The sequence below is a fragment of the Neomonachus schauinslandi genome, chromosome 9 (genome assembly GCF_002201575.2).
Source record: "Neomonachus schauinslandi chromosome 9, ASM220157v2, whole genome shotgun sequence".
NCBI lineage: Eukaryota > Metazoa > Chordata > Mammalia > Carnivora > Phocidae > Neomonachus > Neomonachus schauinslandi.
The window spans coordinates 43,152,729-43,169,239 of NC_058411.1; the positions used below are offsets into that span (position 1 = coordinate 43,152,729).

The 16,511-nt window shown below is 40.3% G+C and overlaps 1 protein-coding gene across 1 annotated transcript in view; it reads left to right on the forward strand.

Annotated features, from left to right (window-relative positions):
• The window catches only part of ATG14 (autophagy related 14), a 35,830-nt gene that overhangs the window by 11,553 nt on the left and 7,766 nt on the right, over nucleotides 1-16,511 (forward strand). The window contains exons 2-8 of the mRNA XM_021701477.1: nucleotides 2,195-2,257; nucleotides 3,726-3,768; nucleotides 5,915-5,996; nucleotides 9,757-9,994; nucleotides 12,880-13,109; nucleotides 14,714-14,831; nucleotides 16,389-16,479. Coding sequence (XP_021557152.1) covers nucleotides 2,195-2,257; nucleotides 3,726-3,768; nucleotides 5,915-5,996; nucleotides 9,757-9,994; nucleotides 12,880-13,109; nucleotides 14,714-14,831; nucleotides 16,389-16,479 — 865 coding nt within the window. The remainder of the gene's footprint in view (nucleotides 1-2,194; nucleotides 2,258-3,725; nucleotides 3,769-5,914; nucleotides 5,997-9,756; nucleotides 9,995-12,879; nucleotides 13,110-14,713; nucleotides 14,832-16,388; nucleotides 16,480-16,511) is intronic.

The following is a 16,511-nucleotide window of genomic DNA, read 5'->3' on the forward strand; positions in this document are numbered from 1 at the left end:
CGGGGAGTCTGCTTCTCCCTCTGACCCTCCTCCCTCTCATGCTCTCTGTCTCTCATTGTCTCTCTCTCAAATAAATAAATAAAATCTAAAAAAAAAATAATAATTTCGGGTGTATTGTACAACACATTGATTTGACACTTCTATACGTTACTCAGTGCTCACCACACTAAGTGTGGTCACCATCTGTCACATACACCATACAGTGTTACTGCAATATTATTGACTATGTTCCCTGTGCTGTACTTTTCATCTCTGTGACTTATTTACTACATAACTGGAAGTTTGTCCCTCTTAATCCCTTTTATCTGTTTTGTTCTCCCCTCTCCCACCTCCCCTCTGGCAACCACCAATTATCTGTATTTAAGTATTTTCTTGTTTTGTTTTTTAGATTCTACATATAAGTGAAATCATATGGTATTTGTCTTTCTCTGACTGACTTATTTTACTTAGCATAATACCTTCTAGGTCTGTCCATGTTGCCGCACATGGCAAAGTCTCATTCTTTTTTCTTGGTAGTATTCTAGCATGTATATTTATCACGTTTTCTTTATCCATTCATCTATTGATCCCTTCCATTTTGAAGTAGATATCTTTGGATATGTTTCAAACATGGGGTTTTAGAAATATTTTAGACTGCTATTAGTCTGGACCATTTTAAGGAAGCGATTTCTAGGGTTCTTACTATTCTGTTAGATTGTTTTCATTTAGGCTAGGAATTTGGGAGACAGCCAAAAACCTAATCTTGGACTCCATACTATGTTACTATAGCATATGGCATTATAGTGTTTTTTTAAGATAGCGAGCCACTGTTAGCTCATTTAAAAGTCAGTTGCATGATGTTAGTCATATATATATATATTTTTTTTACCCAGATACTTATTGAGCAACAAGCCACATTTTAGGTACTCAGCACATGTGACTGGTGGCTATCTTAGTGAATAGCACGGATCTAGAAGATCTGAATGTCACTCTTCATCCCCTTCAGCTGGTGACATTTCTAGAACACAGTACCCAAAGCCTGTAGAACACATATTTTTTCAGGTGCACAGGGAACTTTTCACCAGGGCAGACCAGATGCAAGGCCGTAAGATACTCTCAGATTAAAAGATTGAAATCTCATAGAGTATATTCTGTCAGAAAATGGAAAACAACGAGTTACCTAGAAAAACCCGTATATCTGGAAATTAAGCACTATACTTCTAAATAACTTGGAGATCAAGGAAGGAATTTGTGGAAAATTAGGAATTCCAAACTAAATGATGTGAAAAGACATTTTGGGGTTTAGCTAACACAATACTTGGGGGGAAATTTATAACTTTATATGGTTTTATTTATTTATTTATTTTTTTAAAGATTTTATTTATTTATTTGACAGAGACACAGCGAGAGAGGGAACACAAGCAGGGGGAGTAGGAGAAGGAGAAGCAGGCTTCCCGCTGAGCAGGGAGCCCAGTGTGGGGCTCGATCCCAGGACCCTGGGATCATGACCTGAGCCGAAGGCAGACTCTTAACGACTGAGCCACCCAGGCGCCCCTATATGGTTATATTTAAAAGGGAAAGCCTTAAAATGGATGATCTAGGTTTCCATCTTAAACTGTGCAAAGAAAAAAAAAAGGCAGACTAAACCCTAAATAAGGTAACAGGAAGGAAAGGATAAGGGGAGAAGACTGTAGAGAAAATGAACTGCGATGTGATATCCCTTCCTTTTGATAACTTCTACTAAGTAACTTGTTAGCCCATAAGGACTAGCAATAAAATTAGTAAGGAAAAAAACATTGTACTTTAAAAATGATAAGTAACCAATTTATAGGTGAGAGCAGGATTGAATTAAGCTAAATTAAAATCATGTTTATGTTAGAAGCCTCAATTTCCTTGAATTCAAATTCACTCTAGTGCTCTGATGTGCCTGTTTGGGAAGATAATTTAATCTGAGCGGGGTGGGGGGGTGGCTTCTAGACATATTTTATAAACCCATGAAAGAATTTTAAAGCTGAGAATTTGAACTTAGTTTTAAAGTGAGCAAGTGGCGAAAGCAGCTGTGTGCGCACCACCTTGAGAAGATGTGTGTTTACTTTCAGGACTGGGACATCTCCAGATGAGTCTGCAGAAATGATTGGCTCTTAGGAATTTGCATAATCACACTGAACTGAAAAGAATGAACATTTAAATAAAACATTACATTTTTTTCTTACAGGTTTATAGACAAGAAAGAAAGGTTAAGCCAACTTAAGAGCAAGCAAGAAGAATTTCAAAAAGAGTGAGTTTCCTTTTTTCTTTTCTGCGTGTGGAGGTTCTCTTGTCACCGTGTGGTTTAATTCAGTGCTGTGGTATGTAGATACATGGATTGCTGACTTGTTGAATTTAGGATACAATCTCAAAGTGTGGAAGAGCAGTGCATGTGGGAGAAGCAAAACAGGAGAGATTATCAGGTTCCTAGGAAACATTGGGATCAGATCCATTGCCTTCGCAGCAGGCACTCAGTGACTAGACTGATGAGTCAGACCCCTGGTCCAGATAATTGATGTGCAGCAAATGGGTCCAGAACAGGCAAATAAGTGGTGGTTCCTGTAAGATGTCAAGTCTTCTGTTTATCTTTCTTCTTCTGGATCAGCATTTTGCAAAGTGTGGTCTTGCATATCATCTACATCAGAATTCATTAGCTGAGGTAAAGGTTAAAAATGCAGATTCTCAGAATCCTGTCCTCAGATATTCTGACTTTAGGTCTGGGGTGGGGGGCAAGGCCCTGGAATCTGAGTTATTAACAAGCACCCCTGATGAATTTCACCCTCTGGATTTGAGAATTGTCCTGTAGAATCTTCTGTCCCAAACTGTGACCTAGTCACTGTTCTCCAGATGCACTCCAGGTCTATGAAAACATTTATGAGCAGATTAAATCTTCTGAGATGTCCTGCATTACAGAACCCTGCTTAGATTTATTTAAGTCATTTCTCTAACTTAATCACAGAAACTTTTATTTCTTCCGTAGAACACTTCATAGGACAGGTTTTTACAGGTGCCGGCTTGTGCCATTTCTTTGGGAACTGAGCATCACATTTTAGATTATGAATTCTCTTGTAAATATTATTATTAATAATTATGACTGATAGAAATGATTGATTATGACTGAGGACAAAGGCTCTGGCTGTTATTGGAAATTGTGACTGTTTACAGAAAGGTTCTGGGCAGTATTAAAAGTGCAAAAAGAAGGAAATGGGGAAAAAAATTAGAGAATGGGGGATTTGGAAAACATTTTTATTTTTTATTTTTTTAAAGATTTTATTATTATTTTTTTTTCTTTTAAAGATTTTATTCATTTATTTGAGAGAGAGAATGAGATAGAGAGAGCATGAGAGCGGGGAGGGTCAGAGGGAGAAGCAGACTCCCCGCCGAGCAGGGAGCCCAATGTGGGACTCGATCCCGGGACTCCAGGATCGTGACCTGAGCCGAAGGCAGTCGCTTAACCAATTGAGCCACCCAGGCGCCCTTAAAGATTTTATTTTTAAGTAATCTCTACACCCAGTGTGGGGCTCAAACTCACAACCCCAAGATCAAGAGTCACACGCTGCACTGACTGACCTGGCCAGGCACCCTTGGAAAACATTATTGAATGCTTGAGTCTCACTTTGGTATTTCCAGACATTTTTAAGAACTTACTTTAAAAAGATGTTGATTTTACATTTTTGAGTTTCACAAAATATAATTATGATTGTCTTTTCTCTGTGCAGAGTGTTAAAAGCTATGGAAGGAAAATGGATAACAGATCAGTTGGTAAGCTGTAAGAAGTATTTAAATAATATTCTTTATACTTGTGGTTACATGCTTTTCATTTGGTAGTGCTTAAAATATCACTTTGAATTTAAATTTATTTGAATCATTTTTTGGCAGCCCTCTATTTGAATATATTTGTAGTGTGGGCCCTCAAATATTTTATCTAGATGCCAGAGTACTGGCAATTAATTATAGAGCCATTATAAAGGATAAATATGAAGTCTGGTATTGACATGGGAATACAAGAACGATGAACTATCCTTTTTGAAAAAACTTACTCATTGTAAACACACACTGCCTACATGGATTGATGATTAAATGTGAAAAGTAAACTCATAAAAATATTAAAATATAGGAGAGTATTTATAAATATAACCTACAGATGAGCAGACCTTTATAAGCCATAAAAGGGAAACATTTTTTTCACTGACCATGTAAAAGTTTTAATAGTTCTGTATGTTGAAGACTCTGAGCAAAATGAACATAACTGGGAAAAAATGAGTACAGCATATGGAAATAAGGAGTTTGATAATACTTTTATTCAGTGTTGGTAGGAGTATACATTGATGTATTTGGTTGAAGGACAAGTTAGTGGTTTGTTGGGGTGTGTTTTTTGTTTTGTTTTTTTAATTGCACATGTGGTATATTCAGTTTTCCTCCTAAGAAAATACAGGAATGCAGAGATTTATGGATAAGAAGATGATTGACTAGAGCCTGGGTAGTGATCCATAAATATCTTAAATGCTTGTCAAACAGGATGAGATAAATAATTGATACAGTATAGCTGTTCAAAAGAATGATCAGTCCGCATGTGTTGATACGGAATGATATCCAAGAGTTTTTTTAATGACAGAGCAAACAAAAAGGCTAGGGTGAAGTATGATTCCATTTGTGTATGTGTTTTAAATATGAGTATACTCTAAAAAATCTGAAAAGATACATATTAAAGTTTAATTGAGATTACCCCTGAAGAATGGGAAGGAGTCAGGCTAATCACTATATTTTTCTCTTCTGTGCTGTTTATTTTTTTTTTCACAATAAGCATCATTCATAATTTTTAAATACTTGAAGAATGTATGTGACATAAGTGAAACAAAATACACTGTATGGGAAAAGACCATTAAAGGCTATTTATAAAGAATCCCTTTGCCGTTTTTCTAAATTCCCTGTACTGTTTTCTAGTTTTTCTATAAAAGATTTCAATATTGCTTCTTAAAGACTAATGCCCTTTAAAAGTGAAGACGTCTCGTGGCCGTTTCATCTTTGAGTCAGTCCCTTGGTCCCCGCGAGTCTGCTTTCAGGTGTCCCTCCATCAGGGCGGTTAGCACTCTGCCGTCTGCAGCGTCTCTGCAGTCTGCTCTGCAGCTTGTACCGCAGACCGGTCACGTAGGCCAGTGTTAAACACCATCAATACTTGAGTGCTGTTTTAGGCTTTTAATTATCCACAGTTATAGAGGCATTATAGAACAGGTAATCCTACTTTTTAATTGACTGCCAGGTTGCATTTTTACTGATCTTTTATTCATCTTGAGGGAGAAAACCTTCTGTTTTTATTGAAGTTTTTATTATTTTGCAAGTAATAATTGTGTATTGTATTAGTGAGATAATACAGTGATGTTAATGGTCTCCTCAGTAAATAGCATGAAGAGTTTAGAGCAGTGCAATAGTAGGACTTTCTGTGATGATGCAGACGTTCTATGTCTAAACTCACCAGTATGGTAGCCATTAGCCACATGTGTTGAACACTTGACATGTGGGTAGTGTTGAGTACGGACTGAATTTTATGTAATTTCAGATGACTTTTAAATAGCCACATGTGATCATTAGCTGTATATTGGACAGAGCAGGTTAGGAGAATATACTTCACCATTTCTCTCTGTCCTCATTACACATGAAAGAAGTAAGTGAATTTCTTTCTGTCTTAATTTCCTACCAGCTTCTGCACTGAACCAGAATAACATTTTCTTCTTTTTGTAGTCCACCATAGTTAGTCACAAAAGTTACAATAAATATAATTATATTGGTCTTTTCTTCATTGTGTTTTCTAAGTTATGCCTCAAAATAATAGTGATCCTAGGTATAAAATCATATTAATCATAAGAGACCAACATTTGTGATATTTATTGCATACTTTTTTTTTTTTAAGAGATGGAAAATAATGTCCTGTAAGATGAGGATTGAACAGCTGAAACAAACCATCTGTAAAGGAAATGAAGAAATGAAAATAAGTAAGTAATGTGTCCCTCTTCTTCTAGACCTAATAAAGGGCTAGTGTGGAATTTCATTGGATTAATAAACTAGAGAGACGGAGAAAGAGAGAAGGGCTGGGAAGGCAACAGCAACCTGGAAAGGTTTCCTGCTTACCTTCCTCCTCTTGTAAAACATTTGTATAAGGATTTTAAGTAAATATTTTTCCAAATATATATATTTTATATATACATATACACACAAATATGATGACCTTTGAATAAACTACTTTTCTCAATTAAAAAAGTTAAGGAATTTATATTTCCCCTTTGCCTTTGCTAACAAGAAGCTTGGTACTCAGTTATAATTATTAGTTCACTCCAGAAACACAGAATATTGGCTTTTTCTATTTGTGAGTCTCATACACCTTTTAATCTGTATTAATTTTACATTATATTTGTGTACCTCATCCTTCATTATAAATGGTTATCAAATTTTAGGAGAGTCCTCTTAGAAATCCTGTATCCTTAGACATATTCCATGTATTTCTGAAGATCATTGTTTAAAATTCAGAGTGAGTCACCATCATACCTTATGAATCCCTTTCTTGTCTGCTCGTTGCTTTCAGAAGCAAGTATTTTATAGTGGTATGTAATAGAGCAAAAGCTTCCTTTGAAAATGTTTGTCCTAATAAAATGCTTCTGTGGAGTTTCACAGGCTTAGTAAGCTGGAGAGGAAAGCAGCATGGGGAAGAGGTGCTCAGAACCACAGACAGCTGGTTACCCACTGAGCTTTGCGTGCATCTCCAGAGGCTCTGGTTCAGCAGCAGCGTAGGGACTTGAAACTTACCCCCCTCTCCACATCCTCCCATGATGTTCACATGGGCGACTTGCTCCCAGGTGTCTGTGAACCTCCTAGAATTGCTGGATTTACTGAGTTTGTGCCTTGCCTGATGAGCAAGTTTAAAACTTTGATCAGCTGAATTTAACAGATTCCTAACTACCCAAAACAAAACGACCACCACAGAAAAGATTTGGTACTAAAGCAGTGGACCTAGCAAATCCTCAGAGTCACCTGGTAACCCTTGTAAAATCTAGAGAGAGAATCCTGGGACCCACCTTGGACTTAGGAAATTCAAATCTCATGTGTGGGGACTGGGTCAGAGGTTCTTAAACTGTCTGTAGTAAAAGACCATTTTTCCCTCTCTGATTTCTAATGTCATAAGCTGATACCAATACTTTTATAAAGTACAATAAAGTACTAGAAAAATGATTGCACACTTGGATGGCATGTCAAAGAAAAATGTTGCTAAACTTACTCTGTATTTCTGTACTTCTCTTGTCTGACTGGTAAAAGTTTACTGATGGGCCTAGATCCACGGGCCACACTTTGAGGAGCACTACTCTGGGTGGTACTGATGACCTACCAAGGGCTGGGAACCACTGCTCTTTAGAACATAAATGCAGTCTAGTTGCCACCCTTTAGACGAGACTCAAAAAATTTTGCAAACAATTTTAAGGGAGTTCATGGATTCCAGAAACCATGCATGGTCTCAAGTTCACAAGTGAAGAGCTTGTTACCCAGTAAATAGTATTTGTTTAAATTTTGTTGTTAAAATATCACATATATTTGGAAAAGGTTATATATTATAAACTGTAGAACCTGATGAATATTTCTCCAGAATCTTTTGATTTTATGTGTCATGATACAGAATAATACAGATATTTGGTATAGATAGGGAAGTTGGATTGTATGAACCTTTAAGGTTGAGTCGATCTGTGCTATAAAGTTACTTACCCAAATAAGCAACAGTAGATGACAGAAGTAGCATCAAAGTGTTTTTATGTTTAGGGGGAGATGGCATGGAGAGGACAAATTAAACTCTTGAGTGCTGAGTCTGCACTAGTGCAGATTAGGTGACTGGTGGTGTCCTGCCACCTGTGAAGGGTGGTACCTAGAAGCCTCCTGAGTTACTTCTAGGAGTCTGTCTGAGATTTTGCAACTCGTTTTTGCCACTCGAGAGAAGTTGAGTTACAGCCCTAACACCCTAACAGGTTTTGATCCAGTAGATATCAAGTTGGAAACTGTTCTTAAAAAATCTGACCATCATATGACTGGGGCCCATGGCCAGACATTCATTTGAGCACTTGCAAAGAGCTCAGTAGTGATGATGAAAATGAATGAGCTTGCTGGAAGATAAGTGTGATGGAACCAGCAACTTAAACATTAGAACATCCACACTGAGCAGGAATGGTAAAGAGAATGCACAAGTAAGGGGAAACTAAACCGCAAGAAACCTTATGCCTACAGTGAAATACGTAGGTTCAGTGGTCCTCTGAGTGAGGATGTTTATCAGATGTTTGTTATATTCTAGTCGGGAGAACAAGGCTTTGGTTGGACCTGGTGTAAGGAACTCAGCTATAGGTGAGCTACACACATTGCATCGGGCTTCCAAGGAGCAGAAGGTCTGGGGAGCATTTATGGAAGGGGGCCTGGCTGAGTGAGAAAAATTTGGACATTTGAAGAGTAGAAGCTAATAGCATTCCTAGAGACATTGATCTGAATAGCATCTGTGGAGGACATCCTGAAGGGAATGATGACTGGTTCAGTATCCATCCATGCATGCATGCACTGAAATAGTTCCACTTTGTGGAAAAGGTTTGGAGTGCCTAGTAACTGCATGAGGCTGGGGTGAAGGGGTGCAGAAGGGAACTGTGGGATATGTGCCAGTGTGGGAGTGGCCTCAAGGCCAAGGAGGTCGGTGTGTGTTTGTTGGGCAGTGGAGAACCGCCGGGCACTGCTTACAGTTGATGAAGACTGGGCGGGTGAAGGCCTGGAGTGGAACTGAGCTGGAAGTGGGGTTTGGGGGAGAGTTAGTAAGATTGTAACACTGGGAAGGAAAAGAAAGCGCTCTACGGAAGAATAGTAGGTCAGCCCATGGAATTGACCAGCAGGGGACTGACTTAGGCCATGGACAGGTCAAAAAAAATCATTAAGTAGAGAACCTAGGTATCAAGATGAGGCTTTTGTGGAAAAATAATGAGCTTGATTTTGAACTTTTGTCTGAGCCTCCTAAGTTACTTCTAGGAGTCTGTCTGAGATTTTGCAACTCGTTTTTGCCACTCGAGAGAAGTTGAGTTACAGCCCTAACACCCTAACAGGTTTTGATCCAGAACCTGAAGGAGCTTCATGAAAAGGACACACATCAGACAGGATGAGCATCTGTCTCCATTCTTGGTTGTGTGGCTGGGCTTTGGTTGCCCCTGCAGTGCTTCAAATGCTGGCATATAATAAGGGCTCCCACCCTGCTGGGTGCTGCCACACTCCACTGTAACTTTTCAGAGCCCTTGGTCTGTTTCTTTGCTGCATGACCACCTGTCGTGAGATTATCCCTGGGTCTCAGTGGAGCCCAAGGCATATGTAAGAGGTTTCTAAGGAAAATCAGATAGCCAGTAAGTTTTTCAAACTTGGATTAGATATCTTTTCTGCCCATCATGGTTATTCTTCAGTGCTTACCGATAAGTCAGGTATTTCCTGGCTTGAACTTAAACTTGATAGTTGTTGAGTGATTCTTAACAAATGATGACTACAGATGGAGACCCAGAGTCCTTTAGGTGATGGTCCACTTTGATTTATTTATTTACTTAAACTAAACTCTCAATTTCCACTTAGTGGAACATTAACCTGATTGAGGTTTTGCTTTCGGTTTAAACTTCAGGAAGATGCTTACACTTGTGAGGTGGGTTCTGTAGGCCCCAGGAGCCATTTGTAGAGATAATTGTTGGGTGTGATTTATTTCAGATTCTGAAGGCCTTCTCAAAACCAAGGAAAAGAATCAGAAGCTCTATACTCGAGCACAGCGGCATCAAGAGAAAAAGGAGAAGATTCAGAGGCACAATCGCAGACTTGGTGACCTGGTAGAAAAAAAAACCATTGACTTAAGAAGTCATTATGAGCGTCTGGCAGATCTTCGGCGATCTCATATATTAGAGCTCACCTCTGTCATTTTTCCAATCGAGGAAGTAAAGACTAGTGTGAGGTACAGTGAGTCTTTTGACTCTAGGAATAGATCAAGTTTCAAAGATCAGGTATTTTTCAAATATGGAAACGCCTCATTTATCGGGTTCATTCTGGGGTCATTGGCTTTTCTGGTAATGAAACTGAAGTCTTATCTGCTTCAGCAAACAGTACACACTGCACGAAATAGGGGAGGCAGCCAAGGTGAAGGGCGGTGGCCCTCAGAGAAGTGGGGCCCTCACTTGTTGACTGACCTGTTGACGTAGCCTTTTCCTGGTAACTAGCCCCTGGCAAGCGCTGGAGACTGTGAGTTTATTTTTTTAAAGATTTTATTTATTTATTTGACAGATAGAGATAGCGAGAGAGAGAGAGCATAAGCAGGGGGAACGGCAGGCAGAGGGAGAAGCAGGCTCTCTGCTGAGCAAGGAGCCCGATACGGGGCTCGATCCCAGGACCCCGGGATCACGACCCAAGCCGAAGGCAGACACTTAACCTGCTGAGCCACCCAGGCGCCCCAGAGACTGTGAGTTTAGTCTTAGGCTCTAGTGCATGGATACCCTCAGGAGTCATCAGATGGACAAGACAGTGGTTCCCTACCTGGATGTTCATCAGAGTCAATTAGGAACTTTTAAAAAATACAGGTTCCAGAGGACACACCTTTAGCCCTCCAGCCCATCTTGTAATACTTTTTTTTTTTTTTTTTAACTTCCCCAGATGATAATTGATGAGGTTTGAAAACTGCTACTGAGAAGTTCATTTGCTTCCTCACTAACCATCAGGCTGTTCCAGTTGAGGATTTTCCTGTCCCTTAGTTGTCCTCACTTCCAGGCATCCTTCCCCGGCTAGTCCGTGCACTGTGACTAGTGAGGACTTAAATTACTCTGCTTTGCTCCCTCTACTTCACTGTGTCCTTTCGGCTGTTGCCATAGTTAACTTCCTAAAAGCCTCAAGGTCTGATTATTCTGGCTTGAAAACCTGCTCCCCGACTCTTACCAAGTAATTTTTCATTAGTAATAGTTGGCAAATATAAAAATAAAAAGGCAGATTCAAAATAGAACAGAATAGGAAGTTCAGAAATAGACTCTTTTGGATCAGTGGGGAGGAGTTGGGGTATCCAAAGACTGGTGTAAAAACAGGCGACCAGGACTTTGGGGAGGAAAAAGCTAATAAAACGGAAACATTATGCTAAATCAGATTCTTTTTTTAGGTTTATTTTTTTCAGTTATCTCTGCACCCAACGTAGGGCTTGAACTCCTGACCCCAAGATCAAGAGTTGGGTGTTCTTCTGGCTGAGCTAGCCAGGCAGCCCCAGTGCTAAATTAGATTCCGATGGACCAAGATATCAGTGTTAAAACACATTAAACAACGACACAGTCTTAAGTTGCTGTCCCAGATCTGAGGAGACCAAGGAGACCGACAACTGAATGCGAAGCTGCAGAAGAGAAAACATGGAGAAAAACTTATTCCTCTCTGCCTGTGCTGTTTAAATCTTTTATAGCAGTATATGATATTATATGCTGGTAATTTTTTAAAGCTAATAGTTTTGAAGTTATTCCTGTAATAAGATTTCTTGTTCATTCGCATTCCTCAAACTTGTTCCGTGGAAGAAGGAAGAAGCAGAGGTGCCGCTCAGACCTGGCTGTAGTGCCCTGCCCCACTTCCCCGTGACCGCCAGGGGCACTTACCCCACAGGCACGCGGTGGCAGGAGGAGAAAGGATTGAGAACAGAACCTCAACTTAGTGCAGCGCAGAGGCCCTTCCCCAGTCTGCCGGTTCCCCACCTACTTGTCCAACACCATCTCCTAGCGCTTCCCTTGGGCGGCCAATGCCCCAACCTCAGGGGTCGGATGGTCTCTGTGCCCCGCTTGCGTCCGCCCTGACTTCTCGTTCCTTCCCGCTCTCCCGGCCCACGGTGCTCAGAGCTCAGAGTGCCGTCTGCGCTGTCGCAAGTATTTCTGTACAAACGGTAACACTTCATTTCCCTTTTCACCGTGTGGACATTTGCACTGGCGGCTCAGAAGCTATCGTGGGTAAAAACTGGTGCCTTGACAGATGTCTAAGCAGTGACACCAACTATGTTACTAGTCGTATTCTACCACGTACGTGCGTTTTTTGAGAAAAAAAGCAGTTCACAGCAAGGATGCTCTTGATGAAGCAGTAGAAATCATATTTTTATTTAAATTTTATTAAGTCTTGATCCTTGTGTACACATTGTTTTAATATACCACATGATGAAATGGGATGTGTGCAGAAGGCTCTTTGGCTCCAGACTGAAGGGCTGTGGTGGGCTTAAGAAAAAGCACTTGAGTGGGTTGCAAGTGGAACTAGCTGGTTTTTGCATGGGACACTACTTTTACTTGAAAGAACAACTGCAAGACTTGGGTGTTAAAGAGATTTTCAAAATTCTTGACCAGTGCTGTGTTTTTCTATGTGTTTCAGCTGGTCAACAAACAATGCCATTCTTCACTAATTTTCTTGTTTTGAAAAGTACAGGTTTTTTGTTTTCATAAAATATGCTCTGTTAACATGTAATAGGTTTATTATTTCCAAATGAATGAATAATTTTAAATTTTCTCAGATTTCTAATGCAAGTAAATATCAGTAGATCTAACCCACATACACAAAAGCTCTTTGTGGGGTCCTCAAAAAATTGTAAGCATGTGAAGGGGTCTTGAGACCAAATACTTGAGGCCCCAGCTCATGGTGCCATCCTCTTCCCATTGGTATGGCCTTCTGTGCCACAGCTGGTTTGAGCTTCATGTCTGATAGAATTACTTACCTTTGTATATCCTAGTTAAACTCTGTCCTCGTGTGTGCATCTCTCAGTGTTCTACATATCAGGCAAGTATCTTGCATGCTCTTTAAATCCCATTCCCTTGAAATCCATATGTATGTTCTGATTTTTAGAGATCCCGCAGATGTGTCCTCAGAGAGCGACAGTGCCATGACCTCCAGCACCGTGAGCAAGCTTGCTGAAGCCCGGAGGACGACTTACCTCTCAGGAAGATGGATCTGTGACGATCACAATGGGGACACCAGCATTAGCATTACAGGGCCTTGGATTAGCCTTCCCAACAACGGGGACTACTCTGCATACTACAATTGGGTGGAAGAGAAGAAAACCACGCAGGGGCCTGGTGAGAATCAAAATAGTCCTTGAAAACTTAGAAGTTAGGTATGTTTTTTAATTGAGGTAAAATTTACATAATGAGATGAACGGTTGTAAAGTGAACAATCCTGCAGCGTGAATACATTCACAGTGTTGTGTGGTTACCCCCTCTGTTGAGTTCCAGAGCACTGGCATCACCCCAGACAGGAGCTCCAGGGCACAAAGCTGTCATGCCCCTGTCGCCTCTCCTTCCAGCTCTGGGCAGCCCCTACAGATGATCTCAACTTACGATGGGTCAACTTAACAATTTTTTTTACTTTATGTTGGTGCAAAAGCGATACATGTTCAGTAGCAATCACGCTTTGAACTTTGAATTTGGATCGTTTCCTGGGCTAGCGCTGTGCCGTGCGTATTCTCTCATGGTCCAGGCCCCGGCAGCCGCAACTCCCAGGCAGCTCCGTGGTCGTGAAGGTCCGCAGCCGGTAGATACGCTGATAACTGTTCTGTGTTTCACTTTCAGTATAGGATGCAGTGCACTGCACGAGATACTCAACACTTTATTATAAATAGGCTATGTGTTAGATGATTATGCCCAACTGCAGGCTCATGTCAGTGTTCCGGGCCTGTGTTAGGCAGGCCAGGCGAAGCTATGGCGTTCAGTAGTTTAGAGCATTAAATGTTATTTTCGACTTAGGATATTTCCAAGTTATGAATTTATCGGGACATAACCCCATTGTAAGTCAAGGAAGATCTGTAATTTTGATTTCTGTAACTACAGATGTGTCTATTTTGGATATTTTATAGAAATGGGATCATACAATGGGTGGCCTTTTGTGTCTGGCTTTTTTTACATAGCATAATGTTTTCAGGGTTCATCCATATTGTGGCATGAATTAGCATTTCATTCTTTTTGTGACCGAGTAATACTCCATTGTATGTAATGTGGATATACCACGTTTTATATCCAGTCCATCAGTGAATGGACTGAAAACATTTTTTAGATATTTCACTTTTTGGGGGCCGATATTGCTTTATTTATATGAAAAGACCTCACTAGTTAGTATATTTAGCCGGTTGAGTCCTGTTTCTATAGTTTCTTTGTAAAGAGCTTGTTTTAGCAGCCCGAAATGGAGATAGAAATAGCCCAGTAGAAAAACCCTTGAAAACCTCTGGAGCTTTCTTTGGTGGAGAAAAGATTGTTCACTTAGTCATTTAGCAAGTACACAGTGAGTATGTGCTCTCTGTCATGCACGATGCTAGGTGCTGGCGAAACAAAGGTGTTGTCACCAAGACAGGCGTAGCCTAGGGGAGGCCTCTCTGAGGGGTGACATGTAAGTTGGGCATTTACTGTTCTAATAAATAATACATTCGCAGGTCCAAGCAGTTCAGACTTTAATTTCATTTATGTTGGGTCTGCCTGGGCTCATTTGCTTAGGTTACATTCCGCTCCGCAAAAACCATAAATGATGAAACATTAATGTGTGGCCATGAACCTTTTATTAGTATGTTAATAAGGAGCAAAACATAATCATCAACAATGTAATGATAAAATTATAAATCATAAAATCTAGGTTCATTGCTATTTTTTGTTGAAATTAAAGTTGTTTGTATATGGTTGTTTTTATACTTCAGACATGGAGCATAGTAACCCCGCTTACACGATCAGTGCTGCATTGTGCTATGCGACTCAGCTGGTCAACATTTTGTCTCATATACTTGACATAAATCTCCCTAAAAAGCTGTGCAACAGGCAAGTAATCGAAGGTGGCAATGTCATCTTTATCGTAGATGTCATTTTCCTATTGTGTACTTACTCTAATTGAACCAAAACCAGGAATTTAAGTATTATTAAACCAGAAAAATGACTGTGAAATATTGAGATTAATTTCAAAAGCCTAATGTGCAAATTTGTTTCATTATCTTATAATTGCACATGAAGTCTTTGAGAAGACCACAGAGAATTCTCCCATTTGGAAAAATAATTGAAGGACAAACTAGGATCTTCAGAGGGCATGCTCATGTATAAGAACTGGGTAAATTAGAACACTTGAATATTTTTTTTTAACTTTTTAAAATAAAAACAGGTGGTTTAAAAATTCAAACAAAAATGTAGGAGTGCCTGGCTGGCTCAGTTGGTGGAGCATGCGACTCTTGATCTCAGGGTTAGAGCTTACTTAAAAATTTTTTTTTTTTTCTTCTAAGATTTATTTGAGAGAGAGAGCATGTGGGGGTGAGGGGGGAGGCAGGCAGAGGGAGAGGGAGAGTCTTTTCAGACTCTGCACTGAGCGGGGAGCCTGACACAGGGCTTGATCTCACGACCCTGAGATCATGACCCAAGCCGAAACCAAGAGTCGGATCCTTAACTGACTGGGCCACCCAGGCGCCCCAAAATAAAATCTTTAAAAAAAAAGTAAAGGTTTACAGTCTACTCAGTTCTAAGTTCTACTCAGTTCTACTAAGACCTTCCTACCCCTGTCTGGTCATCCTTACATCTCAAGCCAAATAAATAGGTATTAACATCGGTCTCCCCTTTTAAACACAAAAGATATACTAGGGTGTTTTATACCTTTTTGAGTATTTAACAAATATTGGAGCCCTTTTCTAGGCACTGAGAGGCTACAGTGGTGGTGAAAACATAATCGTTGCCCTCTTGGCCCTTCATTCTAACAGAGGGACAGATAATAAATGAGCAGTGTGTCCAATGGTGATGAATCCCGTGGAGGACATGAAAGCAGAGTGAAAGCAAGGGAACGGGAACGTGGAGTCAGGGAAGGGGCTTGCGGTATGTGAGTGGGCGGGTGTGTGATCACGTGTGACCCTGAGGGAAGAGAGGGGAGCAAGCCCTGGGGAGAGCGAGGGCAGCAAAGACGGCGGGGGTACAAATTGGGTGGGCCTCGTCAGGCCATTGTGAGCCTCCAGCTCTCATTCTCCACGGAGTGGACAGTTAACAGAGGCTTCTTTGTGTAAGTGTGCCAGGGTCTCACCAGCCCCCTATTTATACTTCACAGAATAATCTTGTACATTCGTCATTTCATCGGTGTGCAAGTATTTGTGTTGGATAAATTTTCCGAAGTGGAGCTGCTTGGCTAGAGGGTCTCTGCGTTTGTAATTTCTTAGCTGCGGTGAAGTTGCTCGTCCTGAGGGCGGTGGTTCATTCTCAGAAAGTCTCTGTTGAGTCTAACTTACAAAGAGGCAAACGACATGGGGTTTGTTTTATACTGAGCTGTGGTGTACTTCCAGATAGACATTTTACCATAGAATTTCCTCAGAAAGATACAATTTTACAAATTGTATGTTTGTTTTCCAGTGAATTTTGTGGGGAAAATCTCAGTAGACAGAAATTTACTCGAGCAGTGAAGAAACTGAATGCAAATATTCTTTACCTGTGCTTTTCTCAGGTATGGAAAATATACTGTGAGCTAATTTTTAA